Source organism: Lactuca sativa, chromosome 8 (genome assembly GCF_002870075.4).
Source record: "Lactuca sativa cultivar Salinas chromosome 8, Lsat_Salinas_v11, whole genome shotgun sequence".
Classification (NCBI taxonomy): Eukaryota; Viridiplantae; Streptophyta; class Magnoliopsida; order Asterales; family Asteraceae; genus Lactuca; species Lactuca sativa.
The window spans coordinates 59,436,889-59,450,795 of record NC_056630.2 but is presented as its reverse complement, the minus strand read 5'-3'; the positions used below and the strand labels follow the sequence as shown (position 1 = coordinate 59,450,795).

General features: G+C 31.2%; 1 protein-coding gene across 1 annotated transcript; it reads right to left on the bottom strand.

The window, feature by feature from the left end:
* Positions 1-4,571: 4,571 nt before the first annotated feature.
* LOC111911245 (uncharacterized) lies at positions 4,572-5,351 on the bottom strand. The gene has a single exon (XM_023907031.2). The coding sequence runs from the start codon at positions 5,349-5,351 to the stop codon at positions 4,572-4,574; it is 780 nt and encodes a 259-aa protein (XP_023762799.1).
* Positions 5,352-13,907: the final 8,556 nt, after the last annotated feature.

Here is a 13,907-nt window from a genome sequence, read left to right as displayed (position 1 = left end):
CAAAAGTATCATGAATAATAGGAAAACGACGACGTGCAGAGTTAATGACGCCACAATATGGAAAGGGTATCGTCATGGCATGGCGATACGATGAATTAAAATCTGATAAAAGGAACGAGAGTTCCTTTCAACTCTTATTCTTCTGAATTTCTTTCGAGAATTGTAAAACACGAAGGAGGGGTGATTTTGGCTATGTTCTAAAGGAATAACAAAAAGAGATTAAGAAAGGGTTAACATGGTATCATCTATCACTTCTAGAATCAAAATGAGTTATATGTGTTGATCAATCTATGATTTAGGGCAAAAATGAATTTGGGGTTTTGAAAGCCTAACTGTGTTATAAGATTTCTGTTGTGAAATTCTTATGTCTAATAGTAATTAAAAGTGATAATTACGTGATTCTAAGTGCAGAGGGTGATAATAACAAGTATGTTCATGAATTGGTAACCCTAGAAATAGAAGTTTGTGATTTTGGTGAATTGAGTTTAAAATTAGTGGATTGAAGATTCATAAGTGATTTATTTGAGGTATATGATTAAATTGAACAATTGAATCTTGTGTTACACATAATTAAGTATTATGGAACTATGTTATGGTGTTCCTAGTTATGAACGAGTCATAACAGTTAAGATTTATGTTGTTGAACTAGGTTCCGATGGAGCAAGAGTTGGAACAAGATTTCACGGAATTGGAACAAACTCATATCAACCAAATCAAGGCGAGTAGTTTATCGTAACTCACATTATAAGTTTTGTTATGTGGTTTAAAGTTATGTAATCATATTTACGTTGCTAAAAAGTGTTTTATGGATATATTGATATGAGTATTGCAATAAGAGTTATAAGAGTATAAGTCTATTAAGTCTAAAGTATACCAAGAGAAGAGTATTTGTGTTGGTAAAACCATATATGAGTTTCTTTTTATGACATGTTTTAAACACATTATAAACCTCTTAATGAGTTATGGGATAGTGTTATATTATATGATATAAACTTTTAAAGATAGAGAATGTGATTATGTATTAAACGTTACAAATAAACTATTCACTAAGAGTGTGCTTATTTTACGAGTATGGTTTGGTGTTAAGCAGGTAACATTAACCAAAGCAAGGACAAGACAATTATAGAGAAGTAGAATATATTTTAGATAAAAGTTAGTGTCTTTTGTAACACTTTTTGTAACACTATACATATCTAGGGTCCAGTTTTTGTATGTTTTGTTTATATTATTTTTGTTGTAAATACCCAACTAAATATAATGTTTTGATGTATAATATTTGGAAAATGTTTATGCGTATTTTGTGTATAATGACTGATGAGAAATCTGGTCATTACATTATGTGTTGTAGGGCCTTACTCATTTTGGACACGATCACTAGTGAGCATATCATTGCTATTGTGGGCTTGTTGGTTTTCACCATATGTGGGCCCGAAAGTCTAGGCTAGAGCGGGACCTTCATGACACACGCTATCTTGAAGTTTTACAGGATCTTTATCTTCATAATTCTCATCAGTTTTGATGTTTTTTAAAGGAAATTTACGTTCACAAAACAAAACATCTCTATTAACTGTGATTCTTTTATCTTAAATGTCATAAACCTTGTATCGTTTGGTTCCTGTGGGATAACCTAAGAACACACTTAGTTTTCCCTTTCTTTCAAATTTATCTCCTTTTAAATTCATAGTTTTTTTTTGAAATTTATCAACTTAGTAAGTTCAATAAAATTACTTTTAAAAAAATCAACTCTCAAAAGTTTTCCTTTTGTTCAGGGTCAGTCCAAACATATTTTGGAAAAAAAGCCCATTAAAATCTCAAATATAATAAAGATTTAAAAAGAAATTTATCAATTTACTAAAATCATTAATAATATTATCAAAAACATAAATATAGTCACATCATTTACAAAAACAAAAACAAAAAAAAAAACAAAAAAAAAGACACCGACTAATTAAAAAAAATACTTCTAGTTATTTTTTTATTTATTATTTTGATTAAAGCAAAATTGTCGATAATACTATTAAGATTCAATTATCTTTCTTTATGCTTAATATTTCCAAACCATTTAACCTTTAATTTGACATTGATGACCTTAAGAAAACTTTTACAAAGAATGAATTAAATATCTAAAAACATATTAACTGATTCAATGAAAAATCTGAGACATGGAAATTTGAGTTTCAGTGTTTTGATATGACTTGAGAAGAATCTGATTTCAAATATTTGATTCTAAAACAAATAGTAACAAGAAATTAAAAGCTTTGACAAACAAAAATCATAAGAGATAAATATATACAAACCTAAAGAAACAAAAAAAAAAATCAGAAACAAAAAAACATATATAAGATTCAAAAATTAAAATAGAAAGTTTAATGTTGATCAAATCTTATGTGATATCTTCTAATTACTTCAGTAATCAGAGTTTCGCACAAGGGGGTGACAAAATCATCATTTAAACACATAAGAATCTGACTTCAAAAATCGGATTCTAAAACAAACAAAGAATGAGAAATTATAAGCTCTGACAAACAAAAAGTAGAAAAAAAAAAACGGTTACAAACAGATGAGAAACAGAAAAACCAGAAACAAAAAAAGCATAAATAAGAATAAAAAATTAAAATCAGAAAATTTGATGTTGATCAAACCTTATCTAGTATCTTCTAATCACTCTAAAATCAAAGTTTAACACAAATGGGAAGACAAAATTATCAGCAGTTCAACACTATTCCTGTTGTTTTCTTCGTTGCATGTTGCCATGGTGCAGATTCTTTCATTTTTTATGCGGCCAACGATAGGAATAATAACTATTTTCAAAGCACACGATTTTGTAAACTTTAGAAAATAACATATTTGTTAAACAATTTAATAAAGTAGACCAATTTTGACCCTCTCTCTACTTTTTTGGAATTTTGTTATTATTCTTTAAAATAGTTTCTATTGAATAAATCCAAAACCTAAAAACAAATGTATGTGTTTTTTAGGAAGAATTTAATGCACAATTTACATTCTTGCTATTATAAATCATTACTTAAAAAATAATATTTTAAATTTTAAACTAATTCCTTAGATATTTTATTACTAACTAACTGTTTTAATTAGATATTATATTTTATACAGAAAAGAAAAGAATTTTTTTTATCAAATGTGCTACTACCCAATTATTGACATATTTAAACAATGATTTAGACTTTAGATCCAATCTTGTGATGAACCCTTCAATAATTAAGCTCAAATAAATACAAAAAGGAACAAAACTAAAAGAAACCAAAAGCAAATTATAAGCCTACCAATTGCAATAATTCTGAACATAGAAAAAAGAATATAAAAATAAAAAGATTAAAAAAAGAAAGTAAAATTATCAATATTCCAAAGTAGTAAAGGACGCCCAATAATGGATTTAACTTCATTGCGATCTTTGGTCAAAAGTTATAAAAATAATTCGGTTTGCTTTGTTTTACAATTGAAGTAGTCCTTACTTTTCTAATTAACCTAAAGATCAAGTTTTAATTTCACAATATCTCTTTAAGATCACATAATATAAATTAATGCCACGTAATTCATTTTCACGATTATGATTATCGGTTATATTATTTTAGTTTTGAATTTTGAACACGTCAAATAAGTTACTAATCAAACTTGATATGATTACTTAAATGTGGACAAAAGCTAAAAGGTTATTGTCCTCTTAACATTTAACCCATAAAAGTATATTTTTTTTTCAATATCTACTTTTTGTGTTTTCCTAAAAATTTAGTTGATACAATGATACTAATAACTTATTATAACAACATTTTAAAACATTTAATTTGCAATCTTCTTCTAAGTATTGTTTAGACAAAAGATTTTAAAGAAGAAGAGCCAGTGAAAAAGAAAAGCATGAAACATGGAGGCTTTGTTTGTATGTTCCCCAACCTTTCGACATCCTCATGTACATTTTAATCATGTTTGTACCAATCTTACAAATGTACCCCCACCAATTTTAGCCATATACAACTTTCTTAACTGGATTGTGGAGGCTAATATAGGAAACAAAATGTTCTTACATTATATATTTTTTTTTTGTAAAAAACTAGGTTTGTAATTTTTTTGACATCAACGATCTACTTTCCAATATCACTAGGCACGCATCAAAAACTATTAGCAAGGTGGATTTGATTGGCTACATGAGTAAATTATATTTTAAAATAGGGAAAAACATTAAAATAATCAAAATGTGTCATTTTTTTATTATTAAATAACCATATTTTCTAATTTTATTATAAAATAGTTTGTTTCTCTTACAATTTTCGATATTCCTCAAAGTTGGAAAATTATACACTTTGTATATTTCATAAAATCTTTGTAATCTTGTGATTTTTTTGTTTCTATTCGTTTTCATATATACTTTTTTCCTATCACTATCAACAAGTCTCTCGCTAGTTTTATTAATATAATGTCAGCCTTTTTTCGGTTTAGGAAAAAAAAAAGTTAACTTAAAGATTTTTTTTTTTTGAATTAAATCAAAACATTGTAACTTTACATTCAAAACATTTACATAGAAGAAGAAGAAGAAACAAAATACAAATACTCTCGCCTTATGATTTGCTCTTCTTTTTAGCTTTTCCATTACACAAAAGTGAACCAAATCCAAAAAAACTTATAGTCCCCTTTGAAATATTGTAAGCAGGTGGAATGTTCAAAACCGGAATAATTCTAATTCCTCCTTTCGAATTCCTTGAGCTCGAATTTTGATAACTATAATACATATGAGTGGAAGAAGAAGAAGAAGAAGCGGGATTTTGAGATTGAGCTACGCTAGAACATCTTCTTAATGACACAGGCTCCTTTGATCTTTCCATGGATTTCGGACCTCCATTTCCCTTTGGATTCAGAGCTGAACCAGTTGAATAGCTTCGTGATAAGCTTTTTATCGATAAGGATCTAAGCAACCCTTTTGGGCCCTTACCATTGTCGCAATTAAGACTCGTACTTCTCCTGAACTGCCAAAAGGATCTCGATGTGGATGTAGATTTCTGTTGTTCTTCGTCATTGAATATGAACTCCTTGAGGCGTTTCTTCTGGGTATCCGTATTTGGTGGTGAAGTTTCCGATTTGGGAACTGGGAGGTGAATGATTTTGGGTTTTTTGATTTGGGTAGGGAGGATTTTTCCATTGGAGAAGAGCTCATCCGCAGGTGTGAGATTGGAGGTGGTGCAGAAATCGAAATCGAAAGTGGGAGATAGAAGAAATTGGTCTGATCTGTTGGGATCGGATTGAATCGAGTTGATATCTGAAGATGGGTCATTGATATCATGGGAGAAGGAGATTCGTGGGCTTATAGGAACTTCGGAAGCAGAGCAAACATCGACAGCCATGGATGATGGATGGAGTTTTGAATGGAAAACTGTTGTAAGAAGGAAGAAAGGCTGATTTATAGGCAAGAGGAAATACTTGGTGAGTGAGAGTAAAAAGGTTTTTATTTTATTTGTATAATGTTAAGCTAACGAATGTACGAGCATTTTGAAAAGATTCCTGGTCTCGAGTAAAATATTTCTCCCATCTCAAAATTATTTATGGGGTTTTCAATAAATATTGTTAATAGAAAGATTCTATTAAGAATGTATAATTGCTTGATGTTTCTATTAATCAATGGTGGAATATATACTATAAGAATAACTCAACCTATGAAAAGTAGTCGTATGGTACAAGGGTATGTTCCACAAAATTAGAAGCGAAATACTATAACTTTTAATTATTTTAATTATATAAAACTCAATAGTAAAATCTTTCAAAAAAAACTATGTTATATAACTTCTTTAGATTTGTGAGCTTTTTGCTTAAAATAAGAACGGAATATGTTCTTTAATTCCAGTTTTTTTTAATAAACTTGTTACAATAACACATAAATATGACCATGTATATCTAATTGTCATTTGCAATCAAAGTTGTATGTGGTCGTATATTGAGATCTTGTGAAAATCATCAAAGAGAACTCTGAGTTAACCCTTTAGTGAAGATATTGGCTAACAAGTACCATGTCGGGACATGTAGAACTCCGACTCTGCCCTTTGCAACCGTTTCATGGATATACTATATCTATTTCAATATGCGTACTATGTTGATGTTCCACAAGATTTCCTGAATGAAAAGTAGCACTAACATTGTCATGATACAGAATAGTGGTCTTTGGTAGGGAACAATTGAGTTAGAGTGATATGTTGTGAAGCCACCAAGCATCGAAACGACATTTGCGATGCTACTGTGTTCGGCCTCAACACATTATCGTGGGAGAGTTGGTTGTCTTTTAGAAGATCATGAAATAAGAATGTCACTTAATAGCACATGATATCCCGAGGTTGATCTTTGACTATCAGAACACCCGTCCGATCTGCATTTGTATAACATAGTAAAGTAGAGGATACAAATTTTGATAAATACAGTATGTGAGTAAGGGTGCCTTGTAAATATCAGAATATATGTTTGAGAGTATTCGTGTGATATGTTTTTTGATTCTACATATGTAGACAAATCTATTATAGCGTGGAAGTGATGTTGAGGCAAGTAAAAGTGAGATATGGAAGTGCACGAACCAAACTTCGATAGGACTTGGGTTCGGAAAACGAGTCATCATAGAAGGAGCCAATACCGACCCGTTAGATTGTATATCTTGGTATATAGGATGTTGATATGTTGTAGTGATCTATTAGATCTGTGTCCTAGTTTATAGGATGTTGATATGCGATAGTGATCTATAGATATGTGTCTTTGTCTGTTGATTGGTTATATGATTATATGTTGTTGGGTATATGTTATTTGTTATGTATATGTCAACATGGTATGGTGGGGTTGAGACTGTACTGTTGTGTGTTGTCAACCAACAAATTGGGGCATTCCAACTGGGAGGTTGTGGGCCAGGGGTAATCCAACCGGGAGGTTGTGGGTCAGAGGTAATCCAACCAAGATGTTGTGGACCCGTTATGTATTGGGCAAGCCAACCGAAGGGTTGTGGGCCAAAGCATTCCAACTGAAAAATTGTGGGCCAGGGGTAATCCAACCAGGAAGTTGTGGATCTGGTATCTTTTTGGTTATATGTTTGTGATATGGTACTTTTGGGGGAACTCACTAATCTTTGGTTTACAATTTCATTTTATTGTTCAGGTACTTCAAATGAGTGTGACATGACGATGACATGATCATGCACATCCTTCGAATTTTATGTTATTTGGATTTTAGGATACTTTAATTATTGATCAACACTTTTGGAACAATGTTTTGTAAACAATTATGGTAATTTAGTTGTTTTAAAAAATGAAAATTTTACTCTGATTTTGAGATGTTACACCGTGCCCTCCCAAATAATAAGAAATAATACCTCGAGGATCCCGATGTTACAATGTATATCGTAAATATCGACTATTCCCATCCTAGAATCATTTATTTGGTTTTCGATAAATATTGTCTAAAGATTTTGTAAGATTGTATTGGTATAACTACTTCAAGGTTCTCATTAGTCAATGAGTATATACACAAAGAATAATAAAAAAAAAATTAAAATTAAAAAAAAAAACCATTTAGGTATATCTAATATATTCCAAAAAAAAACATGGAAAACCAAAATACAGTTATTACCTTATCAAATTTTTAATATCATTTTTGTTAGTAATTATGTTTTTAGAAGTTTGAATGTTCTTATTGTTGCAAGGTCGAATTTTAATCTCCAGTGATACCTAATAAAAATATAACAATTACATGAATCTGGAGGACAGTCTCTAAGAATCTACTATAAATGTTAAATCTGTGATGATTTGGGCGTAAAAATTATGATAACTGGAAATGAAATGTAAGATACGAGTTTAATGTGCAATAAAGGACTTCTTCTGGTCATTTTTAGAGATCTTATATCCTAGGTTTTTCTTATCCGACTAATTGCAATTATATTTTGACATGTTTTACACATTCTACCTTTTTTATGGTGCCATGCAACACTTCTTCTGATCATTAACATGCAACTCATTCACATACCATGTCAAAGGCCTGCAACTCCTTACTCCTGCATAACCATTTTCATGACATGGGGAAACTTCTTGGTTGGATAAGAACTCAAAGGCGAACAAACTACACTTAACCTAAAGAAATCGTATGGATATATTGCCCCCAAGCACTAGAATTTAGAGAGTGTTTTAGTGTTCTTTTTCTAAATTCGAAAAAAATGACAGTGGTAAAATTTTCGGAGTAATATTTAAACTAAAATTAAAGTAGTAAAAATCTATATTGGTTTTTAATAAAAAAAAGAAAAAATATATAAATTGATAGCGGTAGGGAATGTGGGCACCGAAAGGCTATAAGATGAACTTACACACGTTTGAAAACTTTTACTTTATTAAAAGTGAAATTGCGGCAGGTTTCTTTAAGATAAATTTTAATCGTTTATTTATTGGTTATTTACCATTTTTGATTATAAGTACTATAGGAAAACAGTAATTATTTGCTCGATTGAGGGTTAAAGGACATAGTGATTAACTGATATTATAGAGGCATGTGGGTACCGAGTATTATAGGAAGAATCTTTGTGAGGGCCCGAAAATGAAAAAGACTGATTAACACGTACACATTACACAACTCATGGCATGTTGGTAGAGCATGGGTGTTACCATATCATCCGACCCACATATTACTTCTTTTCTGAATCAGTTGTCATAATTTTACGAGGTGAGATTCAAATTATTATCATATGTTTGGGTCTAACAGAACTTTTCTATTTGTGAAATTATTAGTGGTAGGGTGGTAATCCATGACACTCGCATGACAAAAAAATATACATGTCGAGTGTAAAAAACATGATGTTTGACCGCATTGTTATCGTGTTCAAAATTAGGCATGGTATTAACATGTGTATGTGGTGTTTATCGTGTTTTATAAGATTAATTTTGAATTAAATAAACTAAATGTGTATTTTATTTCACTTTTATCGTGTTTGTCGTGTTGATCATTTTTATCGTATTTTAATTGGGTCGTTTTCGTGTTAGCAGAACAAAACACAATAACACATCATGTTTGTGTTATATAAAAATTGTTGTACCGTGTCGTGTCAGCTAAAAACACGAAATAATTGCCCGATTTATATCCCAAATTAGTGGTCTGTGTTAAATATTTTAACTTATTTCTTATTTTATATATCATGTATAGACTACGGTTCCTTATGTAAATTAATGTACCATTTACAGTGATGCAATACAACGCAAACCCTAACGGGTATTTTTACACTTCAACATGATAACAAAGTCACCTTACATAAGGGTTTCGATCAAGTCTCTCAATTTCCCACCAAGTTAAAGTTTTCTTTCTCCATTTGATCATTTCTCTGGCCTCACCTATATTCAGTGACTCATCCATGTTCAACACAGCCTTGTTGCCAATTTGCTCATTTCTCAAGGTTGCCAACTTCATTATTGATGGTCGACGCCATCAAGGTTCTTCCCATCGGGTTAGCGTGTCTAATCTTTATGATCCTTCTACTATGGTAAGTCTTCTTGTAGTTTGTTACTATTATTTATTTATTTATTCCAAATTTCTCATTCGCCATCATGATTACTCTCATTGTTGCATCCTCTATCGACTCTTCGTCTCAACAGTTTGTGTACACCTTAACACATGTTTACTCTAATGTAGTTTCAAACTTTAGTGTCGAATTTTCATAAATATGTGTAAAGATGCAAAAGTTCCTCCTCGTCATATGAATGGAAAATCCAAACCTTTCAGTGATGATGATGACGATTGAGAATCCATTGATTCAAATGTCAAATATTGGATCTACTATACGTATGAACTTGGTCTCCTTCAAATTATATATAACGATAATTGCACCACCAAAAATGTGTGGAACAAACAAGATGAATTCATTTTATATAATAAAATGTCTCGAACGTTACAAGTCCAAGATCAATTCCGTAATACAAAAAGGTACAAAAGCAAAAATTAAAAGGAATAAAGAGCAACAGTCAGGTTTCGTGGCTAAAATCGACTCAACTAATTAAAAGTCTGACTTCTTATGAAATAACCAAAAATATAAATACATAACAGATTTGTTGAAACATCTTTCCTTGTCTTTTGTGTTCCAAAGATCAAAGAATTACGAGGGTTCCAAATCGCCCAAATAATAGTAAGAATCACCACGTTCAAACAATCTTATTGATTTTTGTTTAAAGAAGAAGTTTTGTTCCATGTTAGCCGCTCATTAATTGTTTGACTAGTGGGAATGTCAATATTCCATTAATGAACAACCAAGGGCGGAACTAGCATGGAGCAGGGAGTAACAAATGCTACGCCTTAATTTTTTCGAAGAAGTGCCACATCCCCTTTCTTCTTTCTTGTGGCAATCAGGTATCATGATCATGGAGCAAGGAGTAGCATGATTAGGTATGAACTCTATATCTTTAACGATTTCTCCTTCTTATGGTCTTCCTTTTAAAAAAAAATCTTCCTATTCTTTGTTCCTTAAAATTACACTTTCACATAGAAAAGCACATAATCACACCATTAAATTAATTGGCTTAATCGTCTATTTTTGAAATTTTGAACTCCAATTAGATGAATTTAATCTAAAAATTAAAAAGGGTCATGTAAGCTTTTGGTGCATGATGAATTTAATAATAAAATTAAGAACGGTACATGTTGCTACGTGACTATCCATGTACATTATAGTCGGTCGTTGACAACCTCTTTTTAATGAGCAGTCGGATCATCCACTGCAAAAGAAGGGTAAACGCTAGCTTAAAAAGCAGTACTGAGGGTTGGATCTCGGTATTTCTCTTCGATGCCTAATTAAGTTAGATACCAGTTGAAGCTATGATAAAAATTGCTTATCCTTGGAAGGATAGTTCTCTTAGTTGTTTAGTGCGTGCTCGGTCCCCTTTTATACATACGAACCATTTCGGTTTATTGCGTTTATCATTGGGTGTTTCCTGTATCCAGTGGTTGCAAGGGTAGTACCCTTAAATATAATAATATTACTTTTTCCATGTTTCTCGGGATGCTACCTAATGATTCGTACGAAAGATTTTCTTGTCATGGTTTAGTTCTATTCGGTGCAATTGGTCGGATTTTGCTGTCAGCCAGCCTGTAAATGTATTTGGGCTTTTGTTGGCGTTGTCTAATTCACTTCCTATCTTGTTGGCTTGTCCTTGTATGTGGGTCCATCCCTATACACCATTAGTACCCTCGATGGTGTTGAAGATCATTTTTTTTATTGTTGCAAATATGGATTCCAAAGTTTTGAGTTGCCTATGTTTTTTGCACATTTGAATGATGGATTCATGTTGCGCACCAAATGTTTGATTTAAGTCCTTAAAGAAATCAAAAGTCTTTTTTGATCAAGAACATGCCTTTTATAGATATAGAAATCTCAAACTAAATCCTCTCAACATCTTTCCAATTATATGACTGAAGGTTTGGCTTCTAATTTGTATCAATGGCAACTATAGCGAAGAAATTTAGTACTTCATATAATCATGTCGTCCTTATCTTTTTGTTGATATTCTTGTAGCTTTTTGTAATTTAATTACGCTTCTCCTCAGGTTGTTGGAGATCTTTTTATTTTTGTCAATTTGTCATTTCAGTAGGTTACCTCCTTCAATTATCGATGCAAGGGCAATGTTGTTCAAAATGGAGGAACTTGGAAACTTTATCTATTGTTGCCTTGATGAGATCATTAATGTTGGGTAGGCATATACATTATTTTAAATTATATTATTCAATCAAATTTCAGCCTTTATTATTCTTGTTCATAGTTTTCTTTTCTCAATAAATGGTCACTCTTAGAATAAATAGGTGCTCAAGGTTAAAAGGTAAGAAAACTTTGTGTACCCCTTATGAAATTTTTTGGTTCCGCCCTTGCGAACAACTTGTCTCCAAATTCCAAAAGCCAAAAATCTCTCATTCTAAAAAGCCAGAATTTAGGGGGTGTTTGGATAAATGTGTTTTTAGCTTATTAGCTTATTGTGGTGGGAATAAATAATTTTTTAAAAAGTGTTTGGATTAGCTTATTTAGCTTATTCCTATCACAATAAGCAATAAGCAATAAGTATTTCCCCTCTTGCTTATTAAAATAAGCTTATTTAGCTTATTCCTACCACAATAAGCTGGTTTTTTAAGCTTCTCATCCAAACACTTCAACTCAACTTATTGTGGTGAAAATAAGCAATAAACAACCACTTTTTTCCCTATCCAAACACCCCCTTAAAATTTACAAAAGATTATAGACATATGAGTTTTATACGGTGCAAATATAAAATTATTGACAAACTTTTGGCTAATAGTTTATCAAATAGTATTGTGTATGTGCGAGTATGGAACAATATGCTTTTACCAAAGGGTGTTAAAAATTAGATGATCATTTGATGTTGAATGAATCTTTTTGGTGATTTTTGGTCCTATTAACAAGAAAAGACGATTATATAACTTATATTGGTTTTTTTCTGCCTTTTATATTTATTTTAATGATTTTAAATAATTAAAAATAAAAGAAGGGCTCACCTACCTCCCCCTTTTTCTCTCTCTAACACACACATTAGTCATCTCACATGCTCACTATAACGAAAATCAAAGACATATCATCCCACATCTAAGGTTGCAACCATGAACCAAATTTATTTCTCACATCATCTCCATAAACAATCTTCCTTCCCTATGCATCTAATAGAAGCTTCACATAGCTCAACTTTTTCCTATTATGCATCAATCAACACATGATCATTGCCTGTAACATCATATTTATTAGCAATCATATTTATAACATCCAACCAAACATTTGTAGCAAATATATCACCATCATCATTCCTTCAACACACACACACACACACACACATCCACCGTCTCTTTTACTTTTCTCTATTAAATCGCCTTCATCATTAAACCCTTAAATTGAACCTGTAAAGACAGGTTTTTCCGGTAAGGATATGTTCAAGGTTGAGAATAATTTTCCATTTTTTACGTCTATGAGTGTGTCTATGATATGATAAAGCGCATTGAGATCGTTGGCGACAAGTTCTTGTTGGGTTGTGGGAGTTATTGAGTGGAAAGGTGTAAAAATGCGTGTAAATAGTTGTAGGAAGGAGGTTTGAGAGAAAGTCAGTGATAACGCAAAAATGAAACTTTGTTTTCACCTTTTTTTTATGATGTTGTGCAATACCCATGAGAACATGGGTATTGCACAAACATAAAAACAATGATACTCCCTTGTTTTCACTTTTTTTTGCTGCAAATCAGAATACATACCCAAGATGAAAGATTCTTTGTTCAATGCTCTTTTAATCAAATTCCGTTAAGGCGTTGTAAAAATGTCCTCCATCGGAAAAGGATGCTTTGGCGAAGTTGCAACTAATAAAGGTAGGGTTGTGACAACACATGTGGTGGCGGTGGTGACAATGGTGCTGGAAGGATGAGAGAGAGAGAGAGAGAGAGAGAGAGAGAGATCAACCTAAAAGACAAAAAAAAATCAAAAAACCAAAACTAAATCACCGATAGAAGTCCAAAAAATTTTAGATTAAACCTACCATTTTTCCAAAGCATTCCAAATAGGGAAATTCATTTAATTAAGCACTCCAAATAAGTTGTTTAAAATTTGAAAAAACTATTGTTCTTTATTTTAAACAAATTTAAAAGCATTCAACTATTATTCAAATTTTAGATTTTTTTTTTAATTCTTTTAAAGAAATCTCTCTATTTATATTTAAAATGTTTATTTCGAAGTGTGTAATATCACTCTTTGAATTTATTTCATAATATCATATATAATTTTCATTTAGTATGTTTGTTGAACTTTTAGTTATACTTTAGTAAAAAAAAAATTAACATTTCGAAATTGTTCATCGATTTCGAACTTGATCTTCAAATTCTAGAGTTTTTTTTTTTCAAACTTTAAAATCAGAATTCAG

What these genes read in the sequence shown, in the direction of transcription:
- LOC111911245 (XM_023907031.2), bottom strand. Translation starts at nt 5,351, where the DNA reads ATGGCTGTCGATGTTTGCTCTGCTTCCGAAGTTCCTATAAGCCCACGA.